General features: G+C 41.9%; 1 protein-coding gene across 6 annotated transcripts in view; it reads right to left on the bottom strand.

Moving 5' to 3' along the window:
* smoc1 (SPARC related modular calcium binding 1) overlaps positions 1–14,633 on the bottom strand; it is a 239,103-nt gene extending 224,470 nt beyond the window's left edge. For all 6 annotated transcript variants that reach the window (XM_073040224.1, XM_073040225.1, XM_073040229.1 and 3 more), the window contains exon 1: positions 14,285–14,633. In XM_073040224.1, the coding sequence (XP_072896325.1) occupies positions 14,285–14,380 (96 nt within the window). In that variant the 5' untranslated portion in view covers positions 14,381–14,633. The remainder of the gene's footprint in view (positions 1–14,284) is intronic.
* Positions 14,634–16,359: the final 1,726 nt, after the last annotated feature.

Below are 16,359 nucleotides of genomic sequence, written 5' to 3'. Positions count from 1 at the left end.
ACTCCGATGTGGGCTGGATCACTCTGGTGACGGAAGGTGAATTGCTGGTACTCCGATGCGGGCTGGATCACTCTGGCGACGGAAGGTGAATTGCTGGTACTCCGATGCGGGCTGGATCACTCCGGCGACGGAAGGTGAATTGCTGGTACTCCGATGCGGGCTGGATCACTCTGGCTTGTCGTAGCAACGGCGACTTGCAAAGGCTTCTTAACACTCTCGCCCCGAACGGCTAAAGCCAGGGGCTTATAAGCTGCTGGTTCGGGTCGAGAGTAGATCACCGTGATTGCCAAGCTCAAGGGACACGTGAAACATAATTAGAAGGGAACAAAGAGTCAATGGTCCGGATCATAACGCAACCTAACTAAATTTAAAGGGAAACCGACCTGGACCATGACACAATGCCCTCTGGTATTAGACATTTCAACCCTGGGAAGCAGATTCTCCCTCTCTACTCTGTCTATGCCTCTCATAATCTTACAAGCCTCTGTCAGATCTCCCCTCAGCCTCCACTGCTCCAGAGAAAACAACCCAAGTTTATCCAGCCCCTCATGATAACATATGCCCTCTAAACCAGGTAGCATCCTGGTAAACCTCTTATGCACCCTCTCCAAAGCCTCAATGTCCTTCCTATAGTGGGGCAACCAGAAATGCATGCATTACATTGTTTTCATTGAGTGAGCTTAGAAGGGGTGAACTGGTCAGGTTTCATACACAAATATCAGGCTTAGGAATGAAAATTTCACACTTCACATCCTCATTGACCGCTGGTTTTACTTCCAATGTGCCTATGCGTTACGTTTTGTATCTTCAACACATTAAACGGATTCAAAAGGAAGATATGGGAGTCCAAAAAGTGAGTCTAACTTCGCATTTACTTTAAGTGATCTGTGCGCGTATCACGCGGCACCATAATGATTTATGCAATTCACTGAGTTTTATAAATAACATGTAATGAGGTATTTGAACAACGAATCCTTAATCAACAACATATTTACAATATTATTCAAATACAATTGAAATGTTAAATACACCATGCTATGAGAAGGACAAGGGAAATGCCAAATCCTACATTAAATACCATCACTATTGTTAGTTAAGGGCCAGTGAAAAGACGCAAGAAGATAAATGAAAATTGAAGCAAGGGAATACAAAAGAAAACTGCCATGAAAAAGAAGAGAAAACTTGTGAAAAGGTTCCTGTACATCCAAGGCCTTGCAGATTATTAAAGGAGGAGCTCGTATACTTTCCATGACTTTCTGTTGCAAATGCAGTGTCAGTGCATGACATGCCCACGGTTGTTATTTTAACATATGATCAGCAGTAACTTCCAGGTTACAGGAGAATGCCAATGTACAGTCATGGGAGAAGCTGATGTAAAACAGATGCATTCTAAAACCGCATGTGGAAGAATTAAAATGGGAATACAGCCACAGTACTGGTCATGTGGTCCTTAGTTGTAAAATAGTGCCGTCTGGTCTGAAGTTGGGACAGACTGATTTTCTACACCTTTTTTTCTATCCATCGCAATTTCCTGTGGACTTTGTGGATTCATTATACCAGTGGTAGGTCATACAATCCCTTCAGATGATCTTGTGCTGAGGGTCCCTCTCCAACCCAGTGTTTGGGGGGGCTGCAACATATAACTTCAAGCCCACAACACCCAAAATCAGGTGGTCCCACAGAGGTCAAAGTAGTGATGGGCCTCAAGAAGTTGGAGGAGAGGATTTCCACAGAAGTCCAGTGGTTTACAGAAGTGCGCCACTGTAGAATGGCCCGCCACCAGCTCAGATACTGAGGGGTTGACGCGAAAGTACTAACTTCCCGGCGCACTTAAAGGAGCACACAAGGTCAAATTGGCTAAAGTTAAAGGGAAAGAAAAACAGAAACAGCATCATGACAAGGCTGCAAAAAGCCTACCAGTCCTGAAACCTGGAGGTCAAGTGCGAATCCCAGATCACAACTCTGGCACATGGTCCATGCAAGGTTATGTACAAAAGGAAATTGCTCCACGTTCCTACCTGATCCAATCGGACTCCTTCTCCCACCCATTTCTGATTCCCTCACCATCAGGAAAGATAAAGATTAATGATCCTAAATGAGCAGTTCTTTTCCTGCTCTGACCTCCTCTATTTGCTTCAAGTTATCTTCCAGGCGGAAGAATCAACACCTCTCTACTTTCAGAATCTTGCCCAGCTCAGTGAAGTCACCACCACTCATTATTGTAAACTCCAACTTTTGGCCAATTTTTTCCAATTACTCCTCATAAGACAACTCCTTTGTCACAGGAATCGATCCACCAAACACGTTACACTCGCGACAAAGCAAGTATTTCTTTTCTTTAGCACAGAGATCAAAAGTGTACCCAACGTGTAGATGATGTCTCCTTTTGCTCCCGACCCAAAATGAACAGGTGCCACACAATCTACTGTGCTGAGCTTTGAGGCTTGTGCAAAGTTGATTTAGGCTTTAGAATTATCTGAATCTCAGAAGCAACCAATCCACAAGCATCCAGAGGAAACAGTAAGATAGTCATTCTTTTTTTTTTGTAATGCAAATATCTTCATCTTTCACAGCCACATACCAGGCCACCTTCCTCTCCAATCACCTGTTCTCCCAACCTGCAAACTAAACACAAAATCCTCTTCACTAAGATTTTAGACTCTCCATCCTTAAAACTTTGTAGAGCCAGGTCAGGCTGAAAACTCCAATAATCATTTCAAAAATGATGCATAACCTTTCAGGAGCCTTGCTTCAGCAAGAACCAGACCCATCTGTCCCAGGATGAGAAAGTACAGACTTTCAGATTTATTGAAATATAGAAATATGAAATTCATCATTTGCATTAACAACCTACACACTCAGGGTGTGCTGCAGGTAGTTTGCAAGTGTCCCCACGCATTCTATGCCATCATATCATGCCCACAATGTTTAACAGAACAAGACAACAGCCTCCCAACCACCCATCCTTCGCACGTGTCTATGCGTCCAACACCAGATCAGCACACTGTTGAGCCTCCAGACTCTCAGACTCTCCATCCCTGGCACAGGCTCATAGACTCAACCCTCAGATTTACTACCTCTGGACTTTGCTGACCTCCGGGTATTGACCCCAGGACCCACTGGTCACAGGTTGGACTCGCCGATCATGGATTTGACCTTCGGGCCTCAATTTCCAGACTCGCATGGATTTCCTACCCCGGTGACGTAGGGGTCACCAGACCTCGTGACTCCTGCCCACCCCCGACTCAGACTCCCTGATTCCCTCTGTGTTTGCCAACTCGACCTCCAGGATCACTGTCCTCCAACCATCAGTCTGCGTAGAGAGCTCCAACTGGGAGTCCAGGCACCGGCCCCTGCCCCTGACTTTGCATTCTCCCTCATCCCCATCCCTAAACCCTAACCTGACCCCTATGCTGCCCCAAAAACCAATGAACCTAAAAAGCAAATAAGTGAGTTACAACATCGACAGAAATCACAACTCAGCACCATTTGACTGGAAGTGACAAGGACCGACAATGCAATTAAATCACACTAAAATCAAGAGAATACTTTGCCCCTCGGGAAACTGACCGGCAATTAATGGCAATCAAGCAAGAACATACAGAACCTTAGCATCAGCTTTTAGCCTTCTGGAAAAACTGGAGTTCTTCCCAAAGACACAGGACAGCACAGTGACACGGCTACCTCAACTCCAATGACCCAAGTTCAGCCCCAGCTTCCGGTGCTGTCTGTCGTACGCTCTCCCTGTTACCACGTAGATTCCCCCACCTGGATGCCTGGTTTTCTCCTTCATCCCAAAGACATGCTGGTTGATAGATGGATTTGCCTCAGTAAATTGTCTCCTGTGTGTAGGTGAGAAGAAGCGAGGGAGAGTTCATGGAAATGTGGGGGGAATAAAATGGGAAGTGTAAATGAGTTCTTGGCTGGTAGGGGTACAGTGGGCCTGTTACTGTGCTATGTGTGTGTATAAGAGAAACATTTCCAAAATCTCTGCAGGACCATACCTACTTTTAACGAAAGACCTGGCCAGTATTGCATTCTACATGCTTTTATTGGTGAGAATCACTAATAATAACTATTTGGCACTGCTTAAATCACAGAAACGGCCATTGGGCCCATAGCTTCATGCTAGTGTTTACACTTCACACAAACTCCCACCTACTTCATTTCTTCTTTTCAACGTTACTGCCTAGGATTTTTTTTTGGGGGGGGGGGGGGTTTGCACTCTGTACAATTGTTTTTCAATGAGAAATCAAAGATATTTCAAAAAGAAATCAGTAAAGATTTTCAATCCTGTCCTTCATGCTAACATATAAAGGACAGCAGATGTAATCAGAGGTTTCCAACCTACTTCTGCACATTTCCAACTGTATCCTCCATGGGTCCCTGGCACAAAAGCACGCCTTGTGAAACTTAAAGGGGATGTGCAAAAACAGGTCCCAACCAATGTTTACATCTCAAGCTGAGTAGGTTCCCTTTTAAGGTAAGCACTTACCTGGCTCTCCTTCAGGAACCAAGTTGGGCTGAACAGCATTCAGTTTCAGTTCAGGTGTACTGAGAGCTTTTACTCACAAAGGGTGACTTTATATTTTAGTCAGTAGGACTAAAGGCTTTGGAGGATCCATTACCTCAGATCTCCAGTACTACAGAACTCTGACTGACAGCTCAAAGAGCCAGGTGTTCTGTTTAGTCCGATTCCCTCTCAACTCCTCAATGTGAAATGCAATCTTATGGAATCAGAAAAGGAAGAAGCTGAAGTAAGTGGACAAAATCACCTGGGAAAACTTGACACAAGCCAGGTAATTTAAACAAAATATATACTTTAAAATAATTACTAGAAATCACATGTTTTTTTAAGCATCTGAAAAGTTCCAGGCACCATTTAAAGATCTATGTTGTTTTCAACCCATGAGCCATTAATTCTCTATGGGATTTCTCAGTTTCTCATTTTAATTTAACGTTATTAATTGCCCGGTGTCATTGTACATTACATACAACTTTTGTCATTTTACTCTATATATTCCAGTATCTCTGCGGAAGCTCTCAGTCTCATAGCCTTTAATTTCCTCCACAGAAAAAAGAACATTATACTCATTAACAACTAACACACAAAACACTTAACATTACGGCTGACCCAGGAACACTAATAGGCATGTGTTTGGCTCAAGGGGACAGCTCTAGGCCATTCAGCCTTACAAACCTGTTCTGATATTCACTGAAATCGTCGCTGATATCCTGCGTTAACTAAGACAACGTAAGTTGGAAGCTTCCCCCCGCCCCCATCTTGAATGTGCTCACTTCAGTGAGAGGATGCCTCAGCTATGAAGACTACAAACCATTACGGGGAAATGGGATTGGTATTTTATTGCTGGCACAGATTCACTGGGCCTTTGTGGCATTAGACCAAGTCCTGCAATACATATCCTTGTGCGAAGTTGACTACAGCACTAAACAATTTCAAACTGTCTCTTCTACTACCCTACGTGGTATAATATTGTGCAGGCGAGGCGGCTAGATAAGAGTCCCCAGAAAGCACTCTTCATTTCAGGATGAAGAGTCTCCAATTGGACCATGACAAAATATCTTTAAGTAAACAAAGCTGATGGTGTCCTACAGAAAGACAGCTCGTGGAAGAGTGGAAGCACAAGGAGTACAAATAAAGCAAATCAATCTATTTTTTTTAACCAAAAACAGAAATTAATTTCTAGAGGAATGAAATGAGAAGTAACAGCAGGGGTCAACTGGCAACGTTACTGTGAGAACACAAGAAAATAGGAGAAGGAGTAGACCATTCAGCCTTCAACCCTACCCATACCATTCAATATGGCTATGGCTGATCTGCTCCAGGCCTCATCTCTTCTTCTGGGCTAGTTCCCCATTGATGTGATTTCCCTGATCTTTCGAAGATGTATTTACCATATCAGAAAACAGCCCTAGATACATTAGATCACTCGCGTAAGCTCTGTCCTTGACCTAGGAGCACTTACCAGCCCACAATGAGAAGGAAAACACAATGAGATACACATCATTAAATCTCTTATGCAAGATTTCTGAAGGCAAGTCAAAAGGTCAGAAGATTTGCCTTGAAAGATTTAAATTTCTTGCACAGCCTTCCAAATATTATGCCAACAATAATGCATGTAATGCTTTTTGCATTTTTGTCTTGAATGTTTTTTCAATATTAGTATACATTACTGTTGAGAAAGCAAAAATATTACATTCCAGTTTGACAATGCTAAAACAGCAAAACACATTAATTCCAATTGCATATAAACAGTTGCAATAACTACACAAGTGATTTTAATTTAGGGGTCACACAAACACAATTAAATCGTAAGCTAGAAAACTAATTTATAAGAATTTTCAAAAGAGGTTTGCTAAAAGAATTAAAATAGCAATGAATGTATCCTTGTTTATTTTAATTCAAAAATTCAGACACACAAATCGATAGTTTAACATTTTAATTATTATCAATATATTAGGTAATAATGAATGATTTTATGGTCTGCTTAAATATGCTGCTAGATATTTTACCACAAAAACTAAGTTTGTATTTCTAATGTGTTGATGTTTCCTTTTAAGACAACTCAAAGAATACTGCAAATTTCCAATGTCAGCAAGAGAACTCTTGGTCGCAAAATGGAAAGTACTTTTCACTGCAAGCAAACTTAGAGTGGATTTGTGTAGCACTATGTCATTCTGAAAAGATACTAGAGAGTCTTGCTTTACTGTAGTGCCTGTAGTTACAAGACAGACCAAAAGAAGTCGTGAGCAAGTCTGGGTGGGGTTGAAGTCCAGAAAGGGGGCTTTAAGTGAAGGTCAGAGCAGATTCCAGATAGATACATACAAAGTGGAAATGAAAAGGGAAAGAGACAGTTAAGGCACACGAATGCCAGGACTTGCTGGACATGACTGTCAAAGATCCTGAATTAAACTTCAGAAAATGCAATGGAATCTCATAAAACTGGCAACACCCCCCTCCCCACCTTCAAGATGCAAGAGGGGAATGAAGGAATGAGCCAAATAGCACTAGCCAATATTCTGATATGGAGAATATTTCCAATTTAATTTAGGCTTTTCTGTTGTCTTGATAAACCAGAGCAAAGGGAGCCTAATTCACTCTACGATCAGGGTTAAAATACGGAAATTATTGTGATCAAGTTAGTGTTTCTATCAGTTGCATCCATGTAATTGCTTACTCAGAAACCTATGTACAGGCAGCTCCTTTCTGATCCAGTTTATTGAAGAAAAGGCAAGGAGTGAGCCAATAGCTGACAAACGTGCTCCTTCACTCCACGAGATTTGGCTGATCTGTGACCTAACTCTATATACCCACTACTCTGAACAACTTTGGTTAGCAAAAATTTGCTAAACACCGAGGTAAAATTGGCAATCGACTTGAATCATGATTACTTCAACAATCCAGTTCCCTCCAAAGATGCTGCCTGAACTATTAAGTTCCCCCAGCAGTCTCCAGAAAAACCTGACTCCAGTTTTTAAACAATGTGTACCCATGATCCTAAGTTCGCCAGTCAATCGAAATAGATTTCACTCCATCCATTCCCCCATCACAAAAACTTTGAATTGTATAACCCCTCTTGTACCAAATAAATTCTGATCAATATTCACATTTAGAGTCATCAGAGCACTACAGCACAGAAGGAGGCTCTTCAGCCCATCTAGTCCATGACTAACTATTATTCTGCCTTGTCCCATTGTCCTGCACCTGGCCCCAAGCCCTCCATACCCCTGCCATCCATATACTTACCAAATTTCTCTTATGTTGAAATCAACCCATATACACCACTCCTGCTGGCAACTTGGCCCACACTCTCACCACCCTCTGTGAAGTAGTTCTCCCTCATGTCTCTCTTTAGCAATTCACCTTTCACCCTTAGCCCATGCCCTCTAGTTGTAGTTCCACCCAACCTTAGTGGAAAAAGCCTGCTTGCATTTACCTTATCTAAACTCTTCATACTTTTGTATACCTCTGTCAAATCTCCTTTCACCTCCTATGCTCTAGGAAATAAAATTCTAACCCATTCAACATTTCCCTGTAATTTAGATCCTCAAGTCCCAGAAAAACCCTTGTAGTTTTCACTTCAATCTAACTGATATATTTCCTGAGGATAGGTGATCAGAACTGCACACATCAGAAGCCTACTCCAAATAAGGCTTCACCAACGCCTTATACATTTTCAACATCCCAACTCCTATACTCAAAACTTTGTTTCAATCCAAGATGCCAAGTGGCCCATTGAGTCAATGTTGGCTCTCAGAGTATTTCCATTAGTCCAAACTTTCTTATTATTCCCCCCCCCACCTCCCACATATTCTCTCTCATATGCCCTTCAACATACCCCATCCTCCCTCCAACAAATCTCCTGCCGCAAACACACACTAGGGCCAATTTACCAATGACCCTTTAAGATGTGGGAAGAAATTAGAATACCCAGGAGAAGCCAGTCACATGAAGAACATGGAAACTCCACACAGCAGTGTGGAGATCAGGATTACTGAAAACAAACAGTGGCAATTCTGTAAGTTGTGCTAATATGCCACCCTAACCTCATCTCTGTAACTTAGTAACTTAACGCTGGACACCAGTAATCGCGTTGGGTGTTTGCACTGATCTCCCTCCAATTCTACAGGCCTGATATTATTGGGCCGTTGCGTAGTTGCAGCATTCCTTCAACACACTTCTTTTCTAGATATTGAATGGTTTATTGTACATAATTTTATTTTTGAATAAAGTATATTTTCTTTAAATAAAAAAAACTTCTTTTCTAGATATAGTGACCAATATGCCTTTTGAATTGTTGATTATACAGTATACTGTTAATAGTACTTCAATGATCTTTGTACATGAACCCCCAAGTACGTTTGGGCTTCTCAATCTTCAACCTTTAGAAAGTATCCAGTTCTATCCTTTATATGTTTTAAGTGGAAAACTTACCATTTGCTTAATCTATTACTATTTCTTTCACCACTTACCACTTACCTTGGATAAGTTCCTTCCTATTCCATCTGCTAGGTTACACTGTGCCAAATGATGTACAGGCCTTACCCTGGGTTAAGAGCACACAACTTACAGAAACCCTCTACATGCAAACGTGCTCCCATGATACAGGTTGAGTACCCCTTATCCAAACTGTTTGGGGCCAGAAGTGTTTCGGATTCTGGATTTTTCTAATTTTGGAATATAATGAGACAGCTGGGGATCACCATCATTACCGACTCTGAATTTATGTGCTGCCGATAAGCAGCCTTTGTCTTATACTTGTTCACCACACAAAGGTAATTAACAGTAAAAATTATTAACGACCACCAATATAATTAAATTATAATGTGTACAGGGTGACAAAAGCAGCACCACAGCATCGGGAGAATGAATACCTGAATCAGTTGTTGAACAACTACAAATAACAGCAGGCTTTCAGTCTCCATCTACCATGCCGTGTTTTGTTTAAAAGGTCACAGTACAGTGTATTGGTATTTTGCTTATTTTTAGGTTTTACTTAAAGTATAAAAACAATCAGCATTGTAGACTTATTCTGGTGTAAGATTTCCATCAGCAACAATTATCAATGAATTTCTCTGCTGCTTCATGATCAGCAGATGCTTTATCATTAATTTTTTTCAAATCTTTAAAAATTTAAAGCCGAGCCTTTTCTTAAATTTCTGCAACAACCTTGCTGACTATGCACAATTACCTTCAATTTTCAGTTTGTCCTGATAGGTCTTTGCTTGTTTCACGAGCAGCGTACCGTACCATTAGGCAGCATGTTTTCACTCTGATGCTGACACGTCCACTTTCATTACACGATCGTCATCTTTTTTTTTTGCTTTTTTTTCTGTTTTTCTTTAACTTCTCGAATGTGTTGATTCCCGGTGCAGTGTGGAATTTTCCATTTGTGACATCATGTCAGTGCTCAAAAATATTTCAGATTTTGCTGGTTTTTAGATTTTGGAATTTCAGGTAAGAACCTGTGTTGTCAAATTCAAAAAAACCGATGCACATACATATGTTGTTCCTACAAAAGGCAGAACTAATTTCCTCTCTCATTCTTTCCCTAATGTTACTGTTCTTTCTTATCAGACATATGTGGTATACATGCAATTCATTACAATACTGTGGAGCTATGGGTACCATATCGAGTGATTCTGTGTATTTTCTGATTTATTTTAAAAAATCAGCTTTTGGGCATTAAAAAGAATCAATTTATTACCTGGAGATGGTCTATACCTGCTATTTAGTCGACTTCCTCACCATACCATTAATTTGCCCTCAGCGCCATGAGCTTCAAGTCCAGATAATGATCTCTCATAAGACACTAATCAATGCCTTCTACAGTGTATATGAATCAGTTTTTCCACTGTCTGCCACTTTCAGTGCCTCCTCTAAAACTAAACATGTAATACCCAGGTTAGTAATTCTACTGCTATGCTGTAGGTATTCCATTTTAGCAGTTTTCTGCAAAAGCTGTGTGTACTGCTGGTAGAATGTTTTGGTTTTGGCTGAAGGAGCCATGGTGTTCAACTTAGGAATGTTGTGTCAGCCAATCAGGATGGTGGGTTGGGAGAAGGCTCTAGAGAGAATTGAGTGGAGAGAGACTTGTAATGGACAGTGGTTGGGTTCAAGGTCTTTTGGCGGGAGACGCGGAGAGGATAGGAACCAGGAAGCCTGGAGGATTTGATCCATAGGCAAGACCCAAGGCAAGGAGTGCTTCATGAGATGAAGGAGTCCACGGAGGGAAGTTCTACCTGTGACTGGTGACGAGAATTCAGTACTGTGAGTAAAGCTGAACACCCTACCATTACAGATACTACATGAGCGCCAACCTTGTGTGCACATTTAGACCGGTTCAATTGTAATCAGCCCTTTTACTTTCTTTTTCCTATTAACTGTTTGTTAAAGCTGGAACTGATAAATATGCTTCCTTTACAATTTTATACAGTGCACAATCTGTTATCTCTTTCCAACCGATAATTGTGTCTGGGCAGTATTTACACAGCATTCACTCAAATCGAGGTTCCTTACATCGGAATTCCCAATGTTCATGTTTGGTTGAACCCCAAATCATACCGAGCCAAGATGCATATTGACGTGGCCTTGTCACCACTGAGTCACGTGGTTGTTAGCAGAGTTAGCCAACGAGCTGAGTTTGTATGTGAGCCTGGTGAGAGTGCTGCAAATGTTACACTTCATTCTGCAATGTTATTATTCTACCACAATGCACGGTGAAATGACCTGATCTGTATGAGCAGTAGGCAAGCAAAGCTTCTCACTATCATGGTACATGTGACAATAATAAACTGATTCCAGTTCCAGTCAGGTTAGTCTGTTTTATGCATCCATGTTAGTTCTGCTCTGTTAAAAGTTAAAACAAGCAATCCGTCACTCTATTCTGCATTATAAATTCTAGTAATTAGTTGGTAACAAATATTTTATTATTTAATCGATAATTCACTAGTTTCTCTCCTCCATTTTTCTGAAACCGAACAATGACATGTGTACTTTACCAGTATGAAGCAACAGCACCTGAATTAAGAGTTCTTAAAGATTTTAATTAGGCCACCTGCAATGTTCTCACCTACTTCACTTAAAAATCCTGGATTGGAATGCATCTGGTTTTGGAATTAATGGCAATATGGTGCCAGCATTTTCTTCATTGCTGTTATTTTGTTTGAGTGCATCTTGGCAAGTACCCAGTATTACTTTCCTTGGGGTGTTCCCCCCCCCCCCATGTACTGATGCAATTGGTATTGATTAAGTATCTCTTACGATTTGTCTTATATACCCTTTTCATAATCCTTAGACTTCTGTAACCACAGGTGTTCCTTACATGTCCCAATTCCCAGCATTTTTGCCTGGCTGTGTGCTTTTCTTTTTATCTTCTTTACCCCTGACCTCTTCAGCCATCTAAAAGGGAGATGGGATACCAAAAAGAGCCCTTTCTCCTTTAGCTGTATAAATGTGTGTTGGATTACATTAAATTCTTTCTCCAGCTTCTCCTACCAACCTTCCGTTGTTTAATTACATTTTATTTATTGATACAATGCAGACTGGGCCCTTCAAGTCACTCCGTCCCGGCAACGCCACAACCCCAATTAACCCTAACCTGATCACGGGACACCTGTTAACCCATTCCGTACATCTTCGCACTGTGGGGGGAAATGGCAGCGTCTGGGGAAGCCCCACTGGCTCCACAGGGAGGACAAGCAGAAACTCCTCACAGAACGAGCTTTGACCTCTAGAACTCCCCGAGCTAAATGTGGGTGCTTCATCATTTTGCTTTTCCCTTTGCAATTGAACATCATCCCTGTATAACCTCTTAACAGGAAAATCACACTAATCCAAGAGCTCTCGCTCCAGATTCATTACTAAATTTAATAAGCCTTGACCCCTTCGTTGGGTTTGGGATATTGTGTTGCAGAAAACCTACCATGGGGCAGAAGAAATTCTCTACTATTCCAACTTGAGTTTATCCCAAATAAAAGTTAAAATCTCCAAAATTTTGTTAGATTTTGCCCAATCAATGCAAGTACCCATTTAGCAGCTGTTACTAAGGGCCACTACACAATCTTAAATCCTTTACAATTTCTTGATTCCACCTATAACTGCGTCTAATCATGACCTGTCTCAATGAGGTAACTTCATACTGAAGCCCCACCCCCACTGCCACAGCTCACCCCCCCCTCCCTTACACTGTTCCCTGTGTGTCCTGCGGTCCTTATAAACTGTACGTTAGCTCTCCAGCGTCCCAAAAAGCATCAAGCACTCATCAGAAATGACCAGCGTGCTTTATTGGAGTCAATTCATTTAATTTGCACTTTGTGCATCGGTATAACGCAAGAAAGAAACACCATAATCTGTCCCTTTATGTCCTTCACACGTTCATATCCCCCTCCGGGATTTACATTTTAGGTACCGGTAGCTGGAATTATCTATATCCATCATTTCAAGCAAAACACATCAGTGAGAACAAAACACTGGATTGAAGGTGCTCTTCATTTCATACCGCTGTACCACTGCGGTTATTAAACGATTTTGCAAAAATCACTTCTAGGTGTGTGCGCTTGAAATGGCTTTACCCTCGTTTCACGCAAAATGAAGTTTAGCTGGTGAATTTGCTTTCCAGCAGAGCTACTTCATTTCTTTTGCCATGCCTGTGTGCATTTTAAGGTAATCATGAGATGACCGCATCTCCACAGAACCCCGTTGAAGATGCTCTAACCTCTTCGCTTATAGAAACTCTTATCCAAAAGCAGCTGCGGGTCACCAAATGAAGAATGGGAACATCTATCCATTATTTAAACCAACATCTTTCATTCTTGGTATTGTTGGGAGAGCCGTGGGGTTAAAAGAAGTTGACTTTCCATCAGGAGTGAAAGAAATGCAGCTTACAATTTCTCTGTTGCGCACGCCCAGCTGTTTGTTAACTTTGATGTCATGTGAAATTGCGGTCTAGTAAATTGCATCATTCCGTAGCACTATGCGCTTATGAAATACTCCAAAAGAAGGAATGAATAAATTAGTTGCCGCAGCAAAATGTTGAAAAAGTGGCCTTTCCGAGAAGTACACGGGCGCAGTGTGTATGTTTGTTTAAGACTTTAACTTATCTGCATGTGTCGAGCTGATTTATGGACTTGCAGAATGCGATGCTGAAAATTACTGCCGCTCTCTGAAACCCGGTACCGGTTTGGTCAAATTCATCTTACTTACCCTTCCTCTCGGGGTAAGGCTGCCGCGCTCGTCGGAGTAGAGGCGAACGGGGCGAATAGAACGCCTGAAGAGAATGGGAGGAATGGGGGCGGGGTAGTATTCAGACCCCCATCGCCCCCACAGCCCAGCTCGACCCGAAACCCGATTAACGGAGATAGCACAAGCTCTTGCACCTTCCATCAAAGCTTTCAAATTCTGTCCTGGTCACAATCTGTCTTAAGTCCCGGCACACGTCTCTCCGGTGTTTCTTCAGGAAGTTCCCATTCCTTCTCTAATCATAATACAAGTATAATCTATATGCCTGTGATTCTTGTGTTGCATCCAACTGGCCCCTGCCCGCTCCAAGCATATTCCGTATCTCTATAACTTCTTGTCCGTTGCTATATACCTGCGTCCCTAGAAGGTCGACAGGTGTCATCAAATGGCGAACTGACATTTGAAGTGTTAGGTACGTAATGAGTAAAAGAGAGGAAGACTGCGCCAGATTAGACGGGGAAAGGAAAACAAGAGTGGTTTTAAACAAAATGATGAAAAAGTTGTCAGTCTAAATGCACTTACCTTTGGTCCACCCGATCTCTGGGAGCAGGAGAATGGTAGAGCCACGAACAACAGCATCAAGTGTGAGGGGACGATAATAGAAAACTTTCTGAACATTTTGTTTAAAGTTCGCACAAGCCTTTTTGTGCAATGTCAATCAGATTCCCAGGCTCGGAATCCCTCGTTGAGGATTTACAAACGCTGCCAGTGTTTGAGACTAGCTTTCTCGGTTTTTTAAGTACGCCAAAAATGTGTTAAACAACCACTCATCTGGTCTTTTCTTTCCCCCACCCCCTGCAGTGAAAACTCTTAAACGCGCCCGCTCCTAGTAATAAAGCGCACTAACTTCCATGCGGTTCCCGTTATAGGCACCTTCATCCCAGGCGGAATGACACATGGTAGTGACTGGCAGCACAGTCCACCAATCACACCTGCGGTGGGTGCTCCGCTTTCCAACAATGGAATTAAAGTAAGCCAATCAATGTGTGGATGGGCGGGACTTCCTTATAATTGAATAAGTTATTTCCAATTGCGAGAAAAGAAACAAATGATCCATCTTTCAAATGCTTGGAATGCAATATTAGTCGCGTTACTGTTCCAGTCTCTATAAAATGTGTCCCGTTGCAATTTATGCAATTGTAGTTTAACTTTGACATTTTAAAATGTTTTGAAAAGCATTAAGAGTGTTTGCATTGATAATTCTGATCTTGGTCGTAAGTTTATTTTCTGGCGTGCGTATATAGTTCATATTTCAACTTTTCACAAAAAAAAATCACTGGGAACAACGAATTTCCCTTGCAACCCTTTCCTCGTCTCCTGTTGCGCTTTTCGTTTCTCACTTTGGAACAATTTATGGAAGTTTCGGTAATATTCGCATACTGCCCAGTAGATGGAACGATCAGGAGGGCGACCTAAGGTACGCCTTGCCCTCGTTTTCTTTCTGCACAGATGTTGACGCAGTAGCTGTCTTTGTGTCTGGTAAGCAGAAGTTGATCTCGCGTTGCAGGTGTGATGGAGGAGGAGGGTAGTGAAGCTGGCTGCAAACTGTGACCAAAAGGTGCTTTTGAAGCCCCTGGTGTTACATTCTAACTCGATTGACGGCCTTCTAAAAAAAATGTAATCTTTAAAAACATCCGATAGAAAACATTTTGACCGAATATTTGTAAACTGCCTGTGGTTTATAGAAGGGAGAAAGTGGGCTCAGAGAAAACTCGTGTGTTTCAGACTACAATTAGGCTGGAGATTAATGATTCCTACATGTGTTTCTCCAAGGAGTAAAGTTTTTACTAGCAAAGGAGGGGGTGGCATTTAATGAACTAACTGGTAAAGTGCAATTTATCTCTGCATATGGGAATGGGTTAGGGAATGTTGTGGAATGGAAGGGACTGTGTCAGCTCGCCAGAAGATTGGATCGCATTAATTACAGCGGAAAATTAGTAAGGATTCGTAATATGAAACGAGAGAAGTATCAACCACAAAGCTGCATCGGTTTTGGAAACACGGCGAACAGGGTCGGCTGGCAGACTCCCTCGCGATGATCTCAAAACGTTGAGCGATTTTAAATGGTGCATTTCTGCGTATGATTTTTCTCAGATCACGTCGCTCCCCTGCTGACACGCCGCAACTAAGTGGCGTGGATGCTTTTAAACCCAGCCGTGTATCGTGTATATATATGTATATCTGCTGGAGAAAAAAACCAAATGCTAAACACATACACCCAACCCCAAACATAAAAGAAGCTCTCAGATAGACAACATATTTCATCGTTGACCTAAAAAACATTGCAAAATAATGTAGCTACTGACAGAATCTGCAGCAACTTTCAAAACGGACAATTTCATCAAAGCAAGGGCATTATTCGCTGTTGCCGAGCGGTGCCTAGTACCCCCAGATGCACCAAGCTATTAAACCATAACTAGTTTATACAGTGAGCAGAAGGTTGCATACTATTGACACCGTTTGCTACTTCCCGCCTTGCGCCGCTTTTTCCATCTCAGCACACTGTCCTGTTTTAAGGTTATGACCTCCAACAAATTGGTAGCTGCTGCTCTTGTCATCCCCCCACCCCGCTTCCTTAGCGTTTTCCACCTTTCCCC

Source organism: Hemitrygon akajei, chromosome 3 (assembly GCF_048418815.1).
Source record: "Hemitrygon akajei chromosome 3, sHemAka1.3, whole genome shotgun sequence".
Classification (NCBI taxonomy): domain Eukaryota; kingdom Metazoa; phylum Chordata; class Chondrichthyes; order Myliobatiformes; family Dasyatidae; genus Hemitrygon; species Hemitrygon akajei.
Note: the sequence above shows the minus strand (reverse complement) of the source record. Positions and strands in the feature narration are given on the sequence as shown.